At 41.4% G+C, this 16,651-nt stretch overlaps 3 protein-coding genes across 8 annotated transcripts in view; 2 read left to right on the plus strand and 1 right to left on the minus strand.

Moving 5' to 3' along the window:
• Positions 1–8,899, minus strand: part of pald1a (phosphatase domain containing paladin 1a) — a 57,155-nt gene extending 48,256 nt beyond the window's left edge. Inside the window, exon 1 of one of the 3 annotated variants that reach the window (XM_062475583.1) lies at positions 8,703–8,899. Coding sequence is in view for 1 of the 3 variants with exons in the window: in XM_062475582.1 (XP_062331566.1) it covers positions 386–447 (62 nt within the window). In the remaining 2 variants the exon portion in view is untranslated. Of the gene's footprint in view, positions 1–385; positions 815–5,158; positions 5,522–8,702 lie in introns of those variants that run through there. The other 2 variants (XM_062475584.1, XM_062475582.1) reach the window with 2 other exon arrangements.
• Positions 8,900–9,644: 745 nt separating this feature from the next.
• On the plus strand, positions 9,645–12,713 carry ndr2 (nodal-related 2). The gene is made up of 3 exons (XM_062475020.1): positions 9,645–9,910; positions 11,199–11,956; positions 12,106–12,713. Exons 1-3 carry the CDS (start codon positions 9,655–9,657, stop codon positions 12,256–12,258), a joined length of 1,167 nt encoding a protein of 388 aa, XP_062331004.1. The 5' UTR covers positions 9,645–9,654; the 3' UTR covers positions 12,259–12,713.
• A 248-nt stretch (positions 12,714–12,961) lies between these two features.
• On the plus strand, positions 12,962–15,205 carry lrrc20 (leucine rich repeat containing 20). 4 transcript variants are annotated; one of them, XM_062474804.1, is made up of 5 exons: positions 12,962–13,102; positions 14,083–14,172; positions 14,424–14,573; positions 14,678–14,845; positions 14,952–15,205. In XM_062474804.1, exons 2-5 carry the CDS (start codon positions 14,103–14,105, stop codon positions 15,086–15,088), a joined length of 525 nt encoding a protein of 174 aa, XP_062330788.1. In that variant the 5' UTR covers positions 12,962–13,102; positions 14,083–14,102; the 3' UTR covers positions 15,089–15,205. The 4 variants fall into 4 exon arrangements, with proteins under 4 accessions (XP_062330788.1, XP_062330789.1, XP_062330787.1 ...); XM_062474805.1 differs by having other exon boundaries at positions 13,078–13,102; positions 14,098–14,172; XM_062474803.1 differs by lacking the exon at positions 12,962–13,102 and adding an exon at positions 13,516–13,806.
• The last annotated feature ends 1,446 nt before the right edge of the window (positions 15,206–16,651 follow it).

Genomic DNA, 16,651 nt, shown 5'->3' on the forward strand with positions numbered 1-16,651 from the left:
AGGAGTAACACGCAACACAAAGTCCACCGCAGAGCACACTGCAGTATGCCACTAAACGATAGAACTGTATGGGAATTAACTTTGTCAGATCACGAATAGAGGATAACGGGTGGAAATAGCTCAATGATCGGTTTATTGCGATGACAGTGTGTCTATAAAGTCTAAATGAAACTACTGTGTGACATAAAATCTTGAGGAAAATAACTTTAGAAAGGGGAAATACAACTCAACTGATCTACACCACATGACCAAATACATCCCAATCACAGTCTCTAAGAATACAGTTGTTCAAACTGCCTTCGATCTTCCTGTGACATGAAAGAAGGATTTCTGTGCATGCACCGACTAGGACACCACAAACTGCAAATCGGACCAAGAGTCTTACGTTCTAATGGGTGAGTGCTCTGCTGTCCCATCCCTTTGCATCTCCCGCTTGCTTTCCGCCATGTTCCAGAAAAATAACTTGCCGTCACATCCCACCGAAGGAAAAAAACCAAACTCTCCCCTTTCAGGATCACACCGACCACCCCCTCCGGGCAGGAGCAAAGAAAAACACCCCTCGCAAACAGAATGCCCCTTTAGCTGGCACTGCTAACGGGCTGTAAAGGTAACACTGAGCGAGCCCTCTATCTCACTCCTCTTTTGTTCAGTCCGATCGCACGGCCGTTGTGCTGTGAGATTGACACTGGAACCTCGTGTCTCGACGGAGGGCGCCGAGAGAAACGGCGGTACATCTGGTGGCCAGATGGCTTCAGCCGAGCTTGCTTTCACAGGGACGGACAGTGCACCGAGTAGACACAATTGGCTCTTGTACTGTAGGAAAGCACAAATAAAGACCAGGAGCAAAATGGCCAGCCACAAGTGTCACGTTATCTGCGGGTAGCCCAACTGACCCAATTGGTTGTATAGTGTTAGGGTTATTATTAGAACTATTGTGATACAGGAAAAACACAATGGACAATGGGCTTCTCATCTAATTACAGGACATCAACCAATCATCAGGTGCACTCCAATCAAAAAATATTGTGGCTCTTGTAAATGTAAAAACTTGTCAAAGATGATGTTAATGTTTTGTTTGAATGATTTGAGGATGTTCAACACTGGCCACAGCTTCACTATCTGAGATGCTGTTCTGACTGAGTCGCAGACTAACCACTTACAGCTCTAATGAAGTTCTATACAAACTAGAACTCCTTTACAACAGGATGAAGGACTACCCACTGTCTCTGGATGAGGGGATCCTTAACTGAATTGCTCCTTATATGGTTTCTTCCCTTCTTTCTCTCTCTAAGACATTTTTGGGGGTTTTCCCTTATTTTTGCTGAGGATTACGTTGTTTATCGGTGCTGAACTGTATGCAGCTGAAAAGCCAATTTTTACATAGATTTTTGGGATGAATTAACTAATAAAGTAAGCATCTATCACTTTAAGTCTAATATTTCCTCTCCCTGCAGACACAACCATGCTGCCATAGTGTTCAGGGTGACCCTATAGGCCAGGGCTTAGCCTATCCATTGCATAGAACACCATCAGCCATTGCCAGGGCAAAGCAGGAAAGGCTACATAGAAATGGACGTTTATCAAACCAAAATGGTTTGAATCTAAATTCCTGCAAGTGTGTTTTAATTTACATTTCCTGACGGGGGCCTTCAAGGGCTGTTTCCCCCAGCCCAAAAAATTCATGATGTGTGATCATTTTCTACTTTCACCAAGAAGTGAAACCGTTTTGGAATAGGCTAAACTAAATAGAATTCATTTCACTTCCAAGTCGGTTGCTCAGAGTCTTAATTTAGCAGCAAAGTGCCTTCTGGAGAAGTGTAAATAGCTAGAATCAACCTCGGGAACTCCCAGCCTTCACTTTAAACTGGGCCGACAGGCAGTTGAGGCGGAGGCCTCAGCAGAAATAGACCGCGGTCATAAACATCCTCCTGGACAGCCAATCAAGACGTTTTGCCTGTTTATTTCGAAATCACATCCAGGAAGCTGTTACCCGCTCACAAGACGAATAAAAGGCAATGACAATCTGCAATTTCCTCAGTAGCAAAACGTATTGAGAGAACCATCTGGAGGTCGACAGCAGAAAAGGAGTGTCAACATGAAGCTAAATATGAATGTCTGAAAGCATGTGAGCTACCTTGAAAACAAGCCAAAAACTAAATAGGGCGATTGGCAGAGATTTTGAAATTCAACATGAAAGCCAGCTACACTGGTCAAGTCTAGCTGCCCCCCCCCCCAAAAAAAAATAGCACATAAAGCAGTGCATCAACTACAGTTGGTGGAGAAGTCCATTCGGAAGCATCGCTATTTCAAAATTGGTGCAGTGGGCACCGCATGCCAAAACTCTCCAATTAGGCACAGTGAGCTTGAGACCATGGAAAACTGAGGAAGAGCCCACCCACCCACCCCCACAGTATCCCCCATTCCCTGCACTGCTCCTTTCAGGGTTCTGCCCATTGAAATTCCGCTGGTGTCCTAACTTTGCTGTCGAAACTCCTTCCAGACAAAAGGGTCTAAAAGCAGGCAGGAAGGAGTGCGCAGCTGCAGGATGCATCTGTCGCTGGTCTGCCTAATAAGAGGAAGGATGCAGAGCACTGCTCATTCACAGGAGATGTAGGGGGTTTGTGGGGACGGGCATCACCCCCCCCACCCTCTCCCACCACCACCTCCCCTCCCCCTGAACACCCTCCACGACGAGGGTGGACTGGGAGATTTTTTCCCATGTAGGGTGGACTAAAGACACGGTAGGACAAAAAAAGCTCAGATTGTGTGTCTTTTATCAAAGCATGATGCCACCCTAGCTGGCAACATATCCCGAGCAAGCAGGCAAGCACACATCTCTAATTCATCCTCACCAGGTCACAGACACCGCAGATTTTTCCGGAGACACTCGTGTAGTCTGACGCCAAACAGGAACAGCCACTGACCACCTGACGGTCACACAAGCCTGTTCCATTCATCTGAAGGAACAGAAAAACTCTGTCCCGTCCTTTTGTGCCTTTATCAGGCGTGGACATTTTCTGGAGCAGCCCTGCTTGCATTTGTCAGTCATCCTTGCCGCTCCTTACTTTGAAGTGTGTCACGGCGGAACATTGCCTCCCTTATGACTGGGGGGAGGGGGGGGGGGGTAGTGATATCTACTCAATAAAGACAAGGCGTAGTCTGCATTGGGACTTGCTCGACCCGGGTGTCCAAGGTGTGACTGACTCCTCAGGCCTTTTGTCAGAAGTTAGATACAAATGGTTGATGTCCTAGGAACAGCTACCCAAAGGTGACATCAACAGATCCTACTCAGGTTTCTTTCTACAGAAAAGCTCAATTCAGCAAAAGACAAACCCGGAACCTGCGTTGTCCCTCACATACTCATCCCACGAAAAGAAACCGTTTCGAGATGGTGAGGCCACTTGCAAAGCACCCAACCCACACCCAGGAAGCAAGTGCACACCTTGGCAGGAAACGCTGTGTGTGACAGGGAGTGAGCTTCCTCCCAGCAGCTGTGCACGTCTTTCATCAAGGAGTTCAGAGGTCACGGACAAGTGTGACTCCACAGGACATTGGGCCAATATCGCAGCACCGCACGGAAATGAGCTCAGGGCTTCCTCCCCCGGGAAAAAAAGAATTATCATATTGTTTCAACCTCAGCCTTACACATGAAGACAGCCATTGAGACATTCTTTAAAGGTATAATGAACCCAGATGCTTTCAGAGTGGCAAGATCTGATACACAGATACAGTGTGCACTGACTCAATCCACTTCTAAATCAAAAAGTCAAAAAAAAATTGTTCTACTGACTGATATCTTTAAATGTAGGAGAACATAAAGATTCTGGCCCGTGTTTATGACCCACATAGAACATACCTCCATGTAACACAAGCTATATTCCCCTGTACTACCATTCAAAAGAGGCTTCTCGGCACCAGACTACATCAAGGCCACAAACAATATGCCATTGACAGTAATAATTTGATTGCACTGCAAGAGTTAGGCTATAGAAAGCTCTCTCATGTGCAGGAAGAATGCAGTGGGTTCAGAAAAAGACTCTTAAGAGTCATGCAGTCTGTTGCATACATTTCTTTCCCACTGACAGTTGTTTTCTAAAATAACAGACCAACCAAAACATAACATCTACTTAGTGGCTTTAATCAGATGGAAAAAAAGCGAAATACTTATGTTGTGACTATACTCCCCTAGCAGAAAGACACCGATGGATTTCAATCAGATGCTGACTAGAACTACCCAGTTATTCTGCATATGACACTGAAAATAACTCATTCAAATTCAAAATTCATTTTTTCCACCAAGGCCTGGCAATGAGCTTTTAAAACAGGACTGCAAATCTATTTCTGGAACGGTGTCTATAATTCTTTTCATTTCAAGATGGCAATTTCATCCCCTATAATTTCAAGGCTGAAGTAATGTGGCTTTCGTATTTCTTACAAACCAAGTACTGACCACAATGTACTGTCGTCACCACAAGGCCAATTGACAATATCCTGGCACAGAAATGACCAAACAAAGGCAAGATGTCAAATTCACTTCGTTAAGCCATGTTGCACTTTCACCACACCCTTTGATAATGAAACCACAGAAACGACACTGTCATGAAGGCAGTACGGAATTTTAATACATCTTGCATCTTTGAGTGTAGACTAAAGCCATATTCCGCCATTTTGGGAATACAAACAAATCCAAGAAAGGAAGAATAAGGAACCAGATGCAATGTGATAACAAATATAACCACACTATGATAACTATGAGCCATAAGTTTAACACAGAAATACTGCCACAAGGCATTGAGATAAACACTGGCCGGGCCAGCATTTGACCGACTTTTGTAAATAAGGGTCATTGAACCATATATGACTTTATATACAGTATATGTATAGGGTTACACGTGTATACTAGGTATAGTACCCATTTCAGGTCAGAATTTTTTTTGGGGTTCCAAACAGACCCTGAAAAGCAACCTTGTTCAAGTGATAAACTACTATTTTTCCTCGTCTTATGACAGGTTTTATAAATGTTCAAAACCCATTCAGTCACTGGAAATCACTATATAAAGTAAATAAATAAACATCCGACAATCCAAGAACCATTGGTATGTCTGCGTTTGAAACCATCGGGCAAAGCACAGACGGGGAAACCATGCAGTGACAGTACCTGACGCTCCTTGTCGCACACCATCCGAGGGGTTTTCAAGATGAGAAAAAAGAAATACAAATGGTGGATTGAGAATGTAAACCCCCCAAAAATGAATGTGACAGAAAATGACAGCTAGTTCTCCAGCAGCTCCACTCTCAGTCAGACATGATTCGACTCTCCTCTGGTCTTTGAGGCAACTCTGCCTGGTGATTCCACTACGCCAGGCGGTCTCGCATCATTACCGTGTCCTTATAAAGAGTGGGATGAGTCAATGACAGTGTCCTTCAGTGGGAGCGAAGCGCAGGCAGCCAGCGAACTCGGTATGGGAGAGGGGGAGTCGCGATGAGTGAAGCACAGCTCCACATCTCAGGGACGGAAAGTGACAGTGTTGCAAGTGTGTGTGAGCGAGAGGGAGTGTTTGCACGAGTGTCCCTTGGTGCATAAGAGGTGTGTTGTTTTCAGTGCTGTGTGTGTGTGTGTGTGTGGGTGACTGTGTGTGTGTGTGTGTGTGTGTGTGTGTGTGTGTGTGTGTGTGTGTGTGTGTGTGTGTGTGTGTGTGTGTGTGTGTGTGTGTGTGTGTGTGTGTGTGTGTGTGTGAGTGTGTGAGTGTGTGAGTGTGTGAGTGTGTGAGTGTGTGAGTGTGCGCGTGCGTGCGTGCATGCATGCATAAAGAGGATGTGGAGGCGGACTCTGGGAGCCTTACTCATCAGCCAGTTTACCATCCAATCACCAGCTCAGACTCCTGGCAACAGCCTACCTCCTACATGCAAGCAAAAGCAGACCCTACAAACATATGGGCTTAACCCCCTGCACACCAATTACACCAACTAGCACCAAACCAGGGCTCTGATATAGAGAAAACTACCACTGTGCCCATTGGGTGATAAACTGTGAACCCAGCAAGGAGGTACACAGCATGTAAGTTGACATAACGTAACACAGAATGATGGCACTAATTAGTTCATTCATTAGCAATTAAAGCGTGGCTTCTTAGAGAGTAAATAGACATACAGCTGGGTAAACAAACCAGGCTTAGTCTCAGGTTTAGCCTCAGAGGTCTGTTGTGTTCTTGTGGAGGATGCAGGGGGCACAGCTCTGGGAATCTAAGTCCCCTAGCTACAGAAGTACAAATATGGAGGCTCAGGAACAACAAAACATGGGCTATCTCCAATCACCCATCTCTAAAAGAGCTGTAGTGGCTGCAGACAGCTTGCTGAACTAAGTGCATTTCTTATTTACACAATAAATTGGGTCTATGTGATCCGTTCATAAGTGGTGCAACATTACAGATGCAATCTCAAAAACATTCCATAAGGGAAATGGTCATACATTTTGTTCAGGCGTATTAGCAAATGTATCCTTCTGTAACACTCATGAAGCATTATGCCAAGTGAAGTAGTTGAAGCCACTTTCCGCCGTTATCTGCTGTACATTTACTGCTCACTGCCACACCTGTTCCTTCCTTCCTGCTGCGCTACAGAAGTCTTTGATGAGGCTGCCAGTCCGTGAATGTGAAACGGTGTGAAATTGAGACCTGCCGGCTCTCAACTCCAACAGCAGATGAATGAAACATTAATCTCGACACCTCAGCCAAGCACTGCATTTGATATTTGCGATTCTTCCTTGTGTCTTAAAGAGGGGCGCTTTCTGGTGCATTCCCACAGGCACACTCTTTTTAGGCATGTTATTAAGATGGGTTACAAATGTAGCTCATATATCACAAAGGAAGTGGCTTACTCATTACTTGTCTACTGCTTCATAAACTATGTGCCTGGGCTGAGTGCTGCCCTAAGCATTTATCTGGACAAAAACTTTTTTTTTATGGTAACCAATCAGGGGTAACCAACAGATGTCCTGACTGTGATGGATTCTAGGCTATGGTAGCATGCTTTCAGCTGGCTGATCCACCGGGGGCGATACAAGCGTCAGGACAATGTCACCTGTTGGGAGTTCCTACATCCTGTCCTGGCTTTTGTCTGACATTCGTCTGACATGAGAGAACAATCAGTCTCTTTTCACTGCTATCTAGACGTAGCCTTGACTTCCTATGATATTGTTTCTGTAGAATTACAAAAGTACTTTGTGTACAACACAGCCGGAGTATTTAAAAATGATTCTGAACGGGAAACTGAATTTGGACAGCAAAAAGATCCCCAAATGAACAGTCCCACGGTGTCTTAAGATTTGTTGAAACAAAATGCCAATTTACTAATTTTACTAGCCAAGTGGGGAAGAGGAAGAGAAAGAAAGGGAGATAGAAAGGAGGTGTGTTGCCTATAGAGATTATATGTGCATGATTTGTGTATCATGTACAACAGATGCATTCTCTGATACATGGTTAGGCATACCAAAAAACTATAGTTTAGATGCTTAATCTCTCAATGATTATGGTAAATGCAATGACATCTAGTGGCAAATACATCCATTGCATTTGAATACCATAATGAGTGTGATGTATTAAACTATTAAAAACATACATGCATCAAGGAAACAGACAATATCGTGTAGTATGATAAACAAAACTGAGTGGTCTGGATTCAAGTTGTTCTTTTCTATTGTCTTATGCAATTCCCTTCCTAAGTAAAACAAATAAATTTAAAAAAAGACTCAAGACTGGGCTGTTGATGCTGCCTGTGTGAGGTGGAAGGTCTATTTCTGCCTGTGGCTGTTAACTGAGGGGTTCCAAAATAAAATAATCTTGATTACGAAAACAGAAAGTGTGCAACAAGAGCAGCAATCGTGAAAACTTTAGGTTACTGTAGGACTGTACAAAAACAACAACAACAACAACAAAAAGAGTCAAGAATTATGTTTAGATTAAGAAAATAAACAATCGATCAAAACTGGGGGAGGGGAATTTGAACTATTCTTAACGTTCTCGAGTCTTTCTCGCCTGCTTGGTTATGATGTAATCCAGAGATACCATTGGCGTGCATTGATTGAACAGTATCGATGTCCCCAGTATGATTGATCTTCATCTTCCCACCTTTTACTTTGATTGACAAGATTGAACCTGGTTTAGAAATTGGTTTCTGCTAACTAAGTTAACATATTCACCTTATTTGAGTATGCTAGGCTACTTGATGTAGCCTCAATCTGTAGCCTAGATTTTAAGATTTGGGCAGGTGACTTGAAGTGTAATCATGACTATTATTATGTGCTCTACAAAACGGACCCAAATTTCATAATACCGACAACACTGGAATACAGTTAATTACTAGGATATCAACAGGTAAACCCATCATTGGGGGAATAGAATGGATGTCTTCAGAATTTACGAAGGAACCAGGCCAGCCAACTGGTAGAATAATACACAGGCTACTGAAACGTCTTGAAACGTCTTGGTTTTGCCAGCGGTGAAACAAACTTTAGAAACCATGCATGCCACCAACACACCACATTTGTTTCATGGGAAACACCTTATTTACACGAACTTACTAAATTTGATAGGATAAGCTTGCTATTCACTGTAAACACTGTAAAGTAACATAAGTAATTGTGCCGACTATACCGACATGCGTGCGTGGTCACGGTAAAGAGCCGTAAACTTTAGGCTACTTACCATTTCACCAATCGGGAGAAAAGTGTTTTCTTCGAAATTACTGATTTGTTGTCTGCTTAACTACCACAAATACAAGCATAAAACTTTGTATCTTAAATATGTATCCCACAAATGTTGCTTCCATTGATTTGTCTTCCCCCACAAGTTTTTTTTTCTCGGGAAAATTAGGAGGAAAGGATTCCACTATCTGGATAAAAGACTGGGCGGAGCATGCGCACGAACTGGGCATTGCTTTCCCTACATCTGTCCACTAGCACATCTCAGCACCCCAGGTACAGTTAGTTATGAATACTAAGACAGATCCTTGAAGTGGAATAAATTGCCTTGTTTTTGTGTCATATATTCCTAAAATATGATTGTTGTTGGCTAGGACACTGTCATGACATTATACCCGTTTATCAAGCATTGATGTGGCCTAACCTACAATCAGAATTAGGTTTATTCGCCAAGTGTAGCCTACACAAACAATGAATTTGCTTTGGTGGGCAGGTACATACAATAAACATATAATAAATAGGCTATACGAGTATTAAAAGTGGCAGCAGTCTTTAAATACAAAATAGAAAATGTCTACTGGCCTGATGAGATGCCGATGTCTGCTACTTTTGGCAGTTCATTTTAGAAAACTTTCAATTTACGGGCACAACTTTTGTAAGGGATGACTAGCCTTCCTTACAGTGCATTTGCTGGGTACAGCTCTAAATTCGGGATGGCCCTGATGTTTGATGTAATGGATGAAGGGTGCAAATAGAGGTTGTGCTCATCGTAAACATGCACTCAGGCAGCAAATTAGCAACTCAATGGATGATGGCCTGTCATGTCACAAGCCTTGAAGACGCATGTCAATTTCCTTTAATGTTCTCGACTACTTGTTAAATATGCAAGGGGTGGGTGAGGGTATAAAAGCACCATAATCTCTCAGAGGGGAATTGGTCATCCAAGTTGGCTCAACATGCATTCACTGGCAGCTTTTAGTGTGGTGCTGCACGCATCTGTGCTGCTTGCTCATGGGATTCCTAAAGCTAAAGATGGAGTTTACACCGGATCCTTGCACCGTTTTGGCACCGACCGTTCATCTGGATACCACCTGCCGAATTATATGATGCACCTCTACAGAAATTTCAAGTCTAACCTTACTCGGCCCATGGACCTAATTGAGCAGGCCACCGCAAGCCAAGCAGACACCGTTAAGAGTGTCTTGGCAAAAGGTAAGACTTTGGCTGTCCCTAAATCACAATGACAAATAATATTGAAAATACCTGGCCACATGAAGGATATTGTGTAGCATAACATTTGTAACCACTAGTTGCTCTATAATGTAACGATTCCTCACATTGTCACATTCTGACAAACTTGTTGAAGCCTATATGTAATCTATAACATGTTCTTAGATTATATTATGATGCTGATATCTGCCATTACTTTTCCACTTATAGGCGACAGTCTAGTCTATATTATTCCTTTGATTGTTGCGCACCGCATGTCTGTCAAATTTGTGACCCAGACCAGACGACTTCAGCCTGTTTCAATCCACATCCATTTAAAGGGGGGAATAACCGTACAGGGATCAGCGTGTGAAAAGACTGTTTTCAGTCTAATTCTCAAAGCAAACCTTGTTTTCTTATACGTGATGTTGATTAGATGTCTTGCCAGACATCCCTAGACAAATCTGTTGTTAACGCAAATCAACAACTCCCTTGAGTTCTTTTCACACGTCTCTTGATTAGATTAGAGGTCGACCAGGTCTTGAAGAAAGATGGATTTTAGCATGTTTAACTGACCGACCTGGTCGGCGCTGCCCGCTCTGAATCTAATTTAACATCTCTTCCAGGTGTTAGAGTTCTTACCTATTTGTTTGAATGAGGATATGCAGAAGCCAAGCCAATGATGTGTTAAATGATTGGTTTCGATCCGGTGTTTGCTTTGAGTGGATTAAGGAGAGGGCCTCCTCGTGCAATTCTATCATTTTTACTTCTTCGACAGAGTTTGTGCAAACCAATCGTATATCACTTAAACAAATGTACATCCTTTGCACCTTTAAACAACAATCAGATGCATCAATAGAATAATTCATTGGACAATAGGGCTACTAACTATAAAACGCTTTAATCTTATTGATTAATTGTGCCTGCTGTTCATCACAACTCAACTAATTCACACCCCTGAGATTAAATCCATAATAAATGTTTTAGGTTTATTCTTGACACAAGCAAATTAAATACTCAAGCATCCAAATTGTCATTTTAGTTTAACAAGCTCATATAAAGGCTATATTCAGCCCCAAAACACCTATTTTTTAACGTTGCTAGTGTTCTATCATAAAAACTAGGATAATCATATTGCTTACATGTTTAATGATTTTACTGTAACTTTTCTCTTATAATAGAATTTTAAGTAGATTGATTGCTTCGTGCACAGTCATTTTGATATACATTTTGATAATAAAACCTGTGTTCTATGATACCTTGTGTTAATCTCTCTGGATCTCTCTTATAGGCTTGGTTCTTAAAAACAGGCACTGGATTGTCACCTTTGACCTCTTCACCTTGTTGGCTGATGAACAAATTCAGACTGCAGAACTCAGGATCCGGTTTCCCAGAGCGGTGAGCGCCTCAAACGTTACATTGGAAATTCACCACCAGCACAGCTTTCTATGCCACTCACACAACAGCTGTAAGGAACCTCAGCTAGTGGGATTACTGACGGGATCTTCCGTGGTCACTTCATCAGCACACTGGAAAGTGTACAATGTGACAAGTCCACTATTGAACTGGCTTGAGGAAAAACGTGTTTCAGGAAGGAGGAAACCACCAAAGGCAAAGAGGGGCCTGTTGTTTCCAGCTTCAATGAAGTCAGCCAGCTCTAAAAGTAAACCAAGTGTGAGTAACAGAGCCTTGCTGGTGGTCTTCTCACACACAGGGTCTAAAGAGGGCTCACAGGCCAAAGCAAGCCTCCTCCTCACAGCTGAACAATCCAAGTTTTTGTCCTCTGCTGAAATCAAGAAAGTAGATCAGCCAAAGAGGCACAGGAGCAAAAGGGACCACAAAGAAGATAAAGTTACAAGTCCACAAGTGCCCAGAAGAGTCAATGAAAAACCCCTGTGTGGCAGAGTTGACTTGCATGTTGACTTTAATCAAATAGGCTGGGGTTCATGGATTGTCTTTCCTAAGAAGTATAACGCTTATCGCTGTGAAGGGTCTTGCCCCAGTCCTCTTGGAGAAGACTTAAATCCTACAAATCATGCTTATATGCAGGTAAGGTTCTTCAACATAGTATATGATGATTTCATTATGTAGTTCAAAAACATCTTCTTGTGATTTCTATTTGCTAGACACTGTGTGTGTTCGTAGTGTAAATATTGTGATATGTTTTGACATTATGCTCATATCTTTATTTCTTCTAGAGTCTACTGAAACACTACTACCCTGACAGAGTTCCATCTGCTTGCTGTGCTCCCACTAAAATGAGTCCTCTCAGCATGCTGTATTATGAGAATGGGGAGATGCTTCTTCGGCATCATGAGGATATGATTGTCAGTGAGTGCGGCTGTCAGTGAGAGCATGACTCATTTCCAATGGACAAATATGTGTTAAGCGCCGCTGGTTAAACGACAGTGTTGGAACTGTAATCCAAACCCCAAGATGTTGTTGAAATCAACATTGTCAACAACACTTAGCCACGAGAACAAAGCTCTTTGCTTATGTTGACTTTGCATTTTGGTGGTTGTATGTACACAGAGAAGACGTATAATGACGTAAACGCTATGTAAACATTGCTATATATTTGGGGTTGAAATAATGTTTGAATAAAATAACTTGCCTTGCCTGTTATCTTGTTAAAATATCCAGCGGTTATCTGTCACAAGATTATACCTCAATGTAACATTAATACCTCCAACTAATGTTGTCCATGTTCTATAAAATGGTAACACTATTTCTTATTCGAGCACTGTTTATATTGTGTTTACATTCTTTTGTAAATTGTTAAATATTTATTGTAAATAATACTTAAATAAACCTTGTATATTTATGTGAATACAGTGCATGGTGCTTATCTAATGTATTTTGGTACAAGAAAACTAAGGCATGGTGGCGGGGGGGGGGGCTACACAATAGGCCTACTACACAAAATGGAAAAGAAATTTTTTGGAAGAAATTGGAAAAAAAAGATTCGCAAACAAACAGAGTAGGCTGAGTGAAAATAAATCCCAGAATTAAAGACACAAATAATAGCAAACATGGTGTGGTGGTGGAAGTTAGACACATGGGGTTAAACATCCTGAATGCACATTGTGCCAGGTGTTTTTAAATCATTGTTCAAGGATTTTCCAGAACCAGAACAGTGACCAAGCTAGTATGAATGTAGAATGTGTCAGAGAAAGCACTAAACCAGGGCTCCAGGTAGGTTCCATTTAAAATTATTAGATGCTGTGAGGTAGGCTATTCCTTTTAAATTAAATTGGACATAGAGCTATACAAAATTGTTCAATGTATTTTCAGTTATAGCCATTAGACATGTGCACCGTACAGAACATAAACATTTGTTTTTATAGGAACGTGAGCTAAATAATGGCAATAACGTCGAAAACTTCTTTAACATCAGCTTTGCATAACATTTATGTACAATTTCAAAACATTAATACTTCAAATGTGTCATTACATATACATAGGCTGTATGCAGTTGTTAATGCCTTTGAACGGATTTCACGATTAACCTGGATTCAGAATCAAATTGTCATCGGCGTATGGGACCACATGTCATTACTGTTCTGCAACCGTGTTACGCATGTTTGATGTCCTTAGTGCAGTTAGCTAGAGGCTGAAATTATCTCGGGTACAGTGTACATGGCTCGCTAAACCATATGAACTGTGTTATTTACCATAATATTAATTCATTCTTATGAGTACGATTGAAAGAACTATTTGGTTGTAAGCAATATTTTACATGTGCGTAAAGTATCGAGCTAAGGCTAAAAATACATTATTACCAAATTAGACTGGTTGTGTAAATGAATGGATTTCATTGGTCCACACTAGGCTACTACTAGCCTAGCTACGCATAGAGTAACCTGCAAGCAGACAGCTGTCAAACCGTCGAAGCTTGGGTAAGTTTTGGAATGGACATCGCAACAAAAATACTATTTAATTGGTATGATATAGGATATGTTGGGCAACACAGGCTTAAAAAGTTAACATTGCAAAGCAAGCCTTTTTTGCATGGGCAAAAAATGGGCTAGCCTACATGCAGCTCCAGTTTTCCCTGTCCAGCCCGTCTTCAACTTCCCCAACCAGACACTAGGATGACAAGATTACCAAAGCGTCACTGAAACCTAAAATTCAAAAGAATCAATGTTACTCTGTCAAATGTTTTTATTTACCAGGTTTGACCTATTTAGGCAAAATGGCTGAAGCTGTAGCTAATGTTGCTCGGAGGATCAATGCAACAGTAGAAGAGGGAAAAGATAACCTGGGTAAGTAAATTGTTCTTGATTTGACCAACAGATGGTGTCAAAGGTCTTCATCTCAAGCATTATTACGCTCATTCTCCTAGACCTAGACCCCTGTATAGAATTAGAATTGCATGATGAAGGAAAAAGAACATACATTCACACCTGGCTCTCAGTATTGAGAGTTGTTGGACCTGATGATATTTGACAAATGTGATGCATTTCTCATTTCAAAATGTAGTGCTATCTGACACATTTTCTGACACGTTTTCTAGATTTGTCAAACTGCAAGTTGATAAATTTTCCAGACGGAGTCTTCAAGGTCCTGAGGAATGTCACAGAAAACATACACATTATCACACTGGCTGACAATGAGCTGAAGGCAATAAATAAAAAATTCTTTGCAACGTTCACTAAATTGAGAGGTATGAACTAGAACAAAATAATTATACATTGATTTGTAAAACTTGAAATCAGTCACATATTATATTTTATTAGGAATTGCACAAACAAAGTTTTCTCCTTTCAGAGTTGGACTTGCAAGGCAATGTCCTTACCAAACTACCAGACACTGTGGGAGAATTAAAACATCTAACCAGCATCAACTTGTCCAGTAATAAATTCTCAGTCTTTCCTGAAAAACTCACTGAAATACACTCACTCGAGAGAATCAACCTGGAAGGCAATGATATTACTGGTAAGAGGAAGCTACTACTGCTGAAACACACATACACACATTAAATATATGAAAAATAAGTATTGTTAACATATACATGTAACATGTATGCATTTTTCCATAACAGAAATTCCATTGGAGAAGCTGTCTGCAATGCCAGCCCTAAAGCAGATAAACATGAAGGCAAACCCTTTGGATAAAGACACTGTTATTGCTATTCAATCTCCTCAACGTTATGAAATTCTATCAACAGCTGACATCTAGGAACTTTCACCTGAGTTTTGGACTTTTTCCCCAGTTGGATTCCGACTGTATGCTGTGCCTTTGATTTTTTCTATGGTCTATAGTTGGGGTCATTAGAATGAATCACCTTCCAAAATCTGACAGCGTTGAAGCTTTCTTCCTCCATTATGAGAGGGTACAGAAAAACCATTAGCTCTACACCATTATCACTTTCTGCCGAAGAATCTAGTAAACAAAAGGTATTTCTGTCTCATGGTTTATAAAAATATGTTTGGGATGTTTTTGGGATAACATTTGACTGAATATAGAGTTAATGGTCACATTTTCATGCAGTCTCATCTTAATGCTGTTAAATACCAAAATGGTGTGTAGACCCAGAACACTCTCCAGGAGGTAGACATATCTGTGTCAAAGTCAAAAATTAAGAGAAGACTTCACCAGAGTAAATACAGAGGGTTCACCACAAGATGTAAACCATTGGTGAGTCTCAAAAACAGGAAGACCAGATTAGAGTTTGCCAAAAAACATCTAAAAGAGCCTGTACAGTTCTGGAACAACATCCTATGGACAGATGAGACCAAGATCAACTTGTACCAGAATGATGGGAAGAGAAGAGTATGGAGAAGGGAAGGAACTGCTCATGATCCAAAGCATACCACCTCATCAGTGAAGCATGGTGGAGGTAGTGTTATGGCGTGGGCATGTATGGCTGCCAATGGAACTGGTTCCCTTGTATTTATCGATGATGTGACTGCTGACAAAAGCAGTAGGATGAATTCTGAAGTGTTTCTGGCAATATTATCTGCTCAGATTCAGCCAAATGCTTCAGAACTCATAGGACGGCGCTTCACAGTGCAGATGGACAATGACCCGAAGCATACTGCGAAAGCAACCAAAGAGTTTTTTAAGGCAAAGAAGTGGAATGTTCTGCAATGGCCAAGTCAATCACCTGACCTAAATCCAATTGAGCATGCATTTCACTTGCTAAAGACAAAACTGAAGGGAAAATGCCCCAAGAACAAGCAGGAACTGAAGACAGTTGCAGTAGAGGCCTGGCAGAGCATCACCAGGGACGAAACCCAGCGTCTGGTGATGTCTATGGGTTCCAGACTTCAGGCTGTCATTGACTGCAAAGGATTTGCAACCAAGTATTAAAAGTGACAATTAGATTTATGATTATGTTAGTTTGTCCAATTATTTTTGGTCCCTTAAAAAGGGGGGGGGGCACATATAAAATGTATTGTAATTCCTACACCGTTCACCTGATTTGGATGTAAATACCCTGAAATTAAAGCTGAAAGTCTGCACTTAAAGCACATCTTGATTGTTTCATTTCAAATCCATTGTGGTGGTATACAGAGCCAAAATGATGAAAATTGTGTCAATGTCCAAATATTTATGGACCTAACTGTATGTCCATTAATACATCTGCAATTGTTTGGATGACACCACTTCTATATATTCGGAATTATGATCCAACCTCTGATGAAGAGACTTTCCATTTGTATCAAATAATTCCATGACGTGGTATTTATATAACACACTGACTATTAAATATTTAAGTTGTGTAGTTATTTAAACTTA

This window comes from Osmerus eperlanus, chromosome 12, assembly GCF_963692335.1.
Source record: "Osmerus eperlanus chromosome 12, fOsmEpe2.1, whole genome shotgun sequence".
In the NCBI taxonomy this organism is placed as follows: Eukaryota; Metazoa; Chordata; class Actinopteri; order Osmeriformes; family Osmeridae; genus Osmerus; species Osmerus eperlanus.

What these genes read in the sequence shown, in the direction of transcription:
- ndr2 (XM_062475020.1), top strand. Translation starts at nt 9,655, where the DNA reads ATGCATTCACTGGCAGCTTTTAGTGTGGTGCTGCACGCATCTGTGCTG. An exon ending in TAAGAGTGTCTTGGCAAAAG is followed by an intron (nt 9,911 to 11,198) that starts GTAAGACTTTGG and finishes TCTCTCTTATAG; the next exon opens with GCTTGGTTCTTAAAAACAGG. An exon ending in CAAATCATGCTTATATGCAG is followed by an intron (nt 11,957 to 12,105) that starts GTAAGGTTCTTC and finishes TATTTCTTCTAG; the next exon opens with AGTCTACTGAAACACTACTA.
- lrrc20 (XM_062474804.1), top strand. Translation starts at nt 14,103, where the DNA reads ATGGCTGAAGCTGTAGCTAATGTTGCTCGGAGGATCAATGCAACAGTA. An exon ending in AGAGGGAAAAGATAACCTGG is followed by an intron (nt 14,173 to 14,423) that starts GTAAGTAAATTG and finishes CACGTTTTCTAG; the next exon opens with ATTTGTCAAACTGCAAGTTG. An exon ending in AACGTTCACTAAATTGAGAG is followed by an intron (nt 14,574 to 14,677) that starts GTATGAACTAGA and finishes TTCTCCTTTCAG; the next exon opens with AGTTGGACTTGCAAGGCAAT.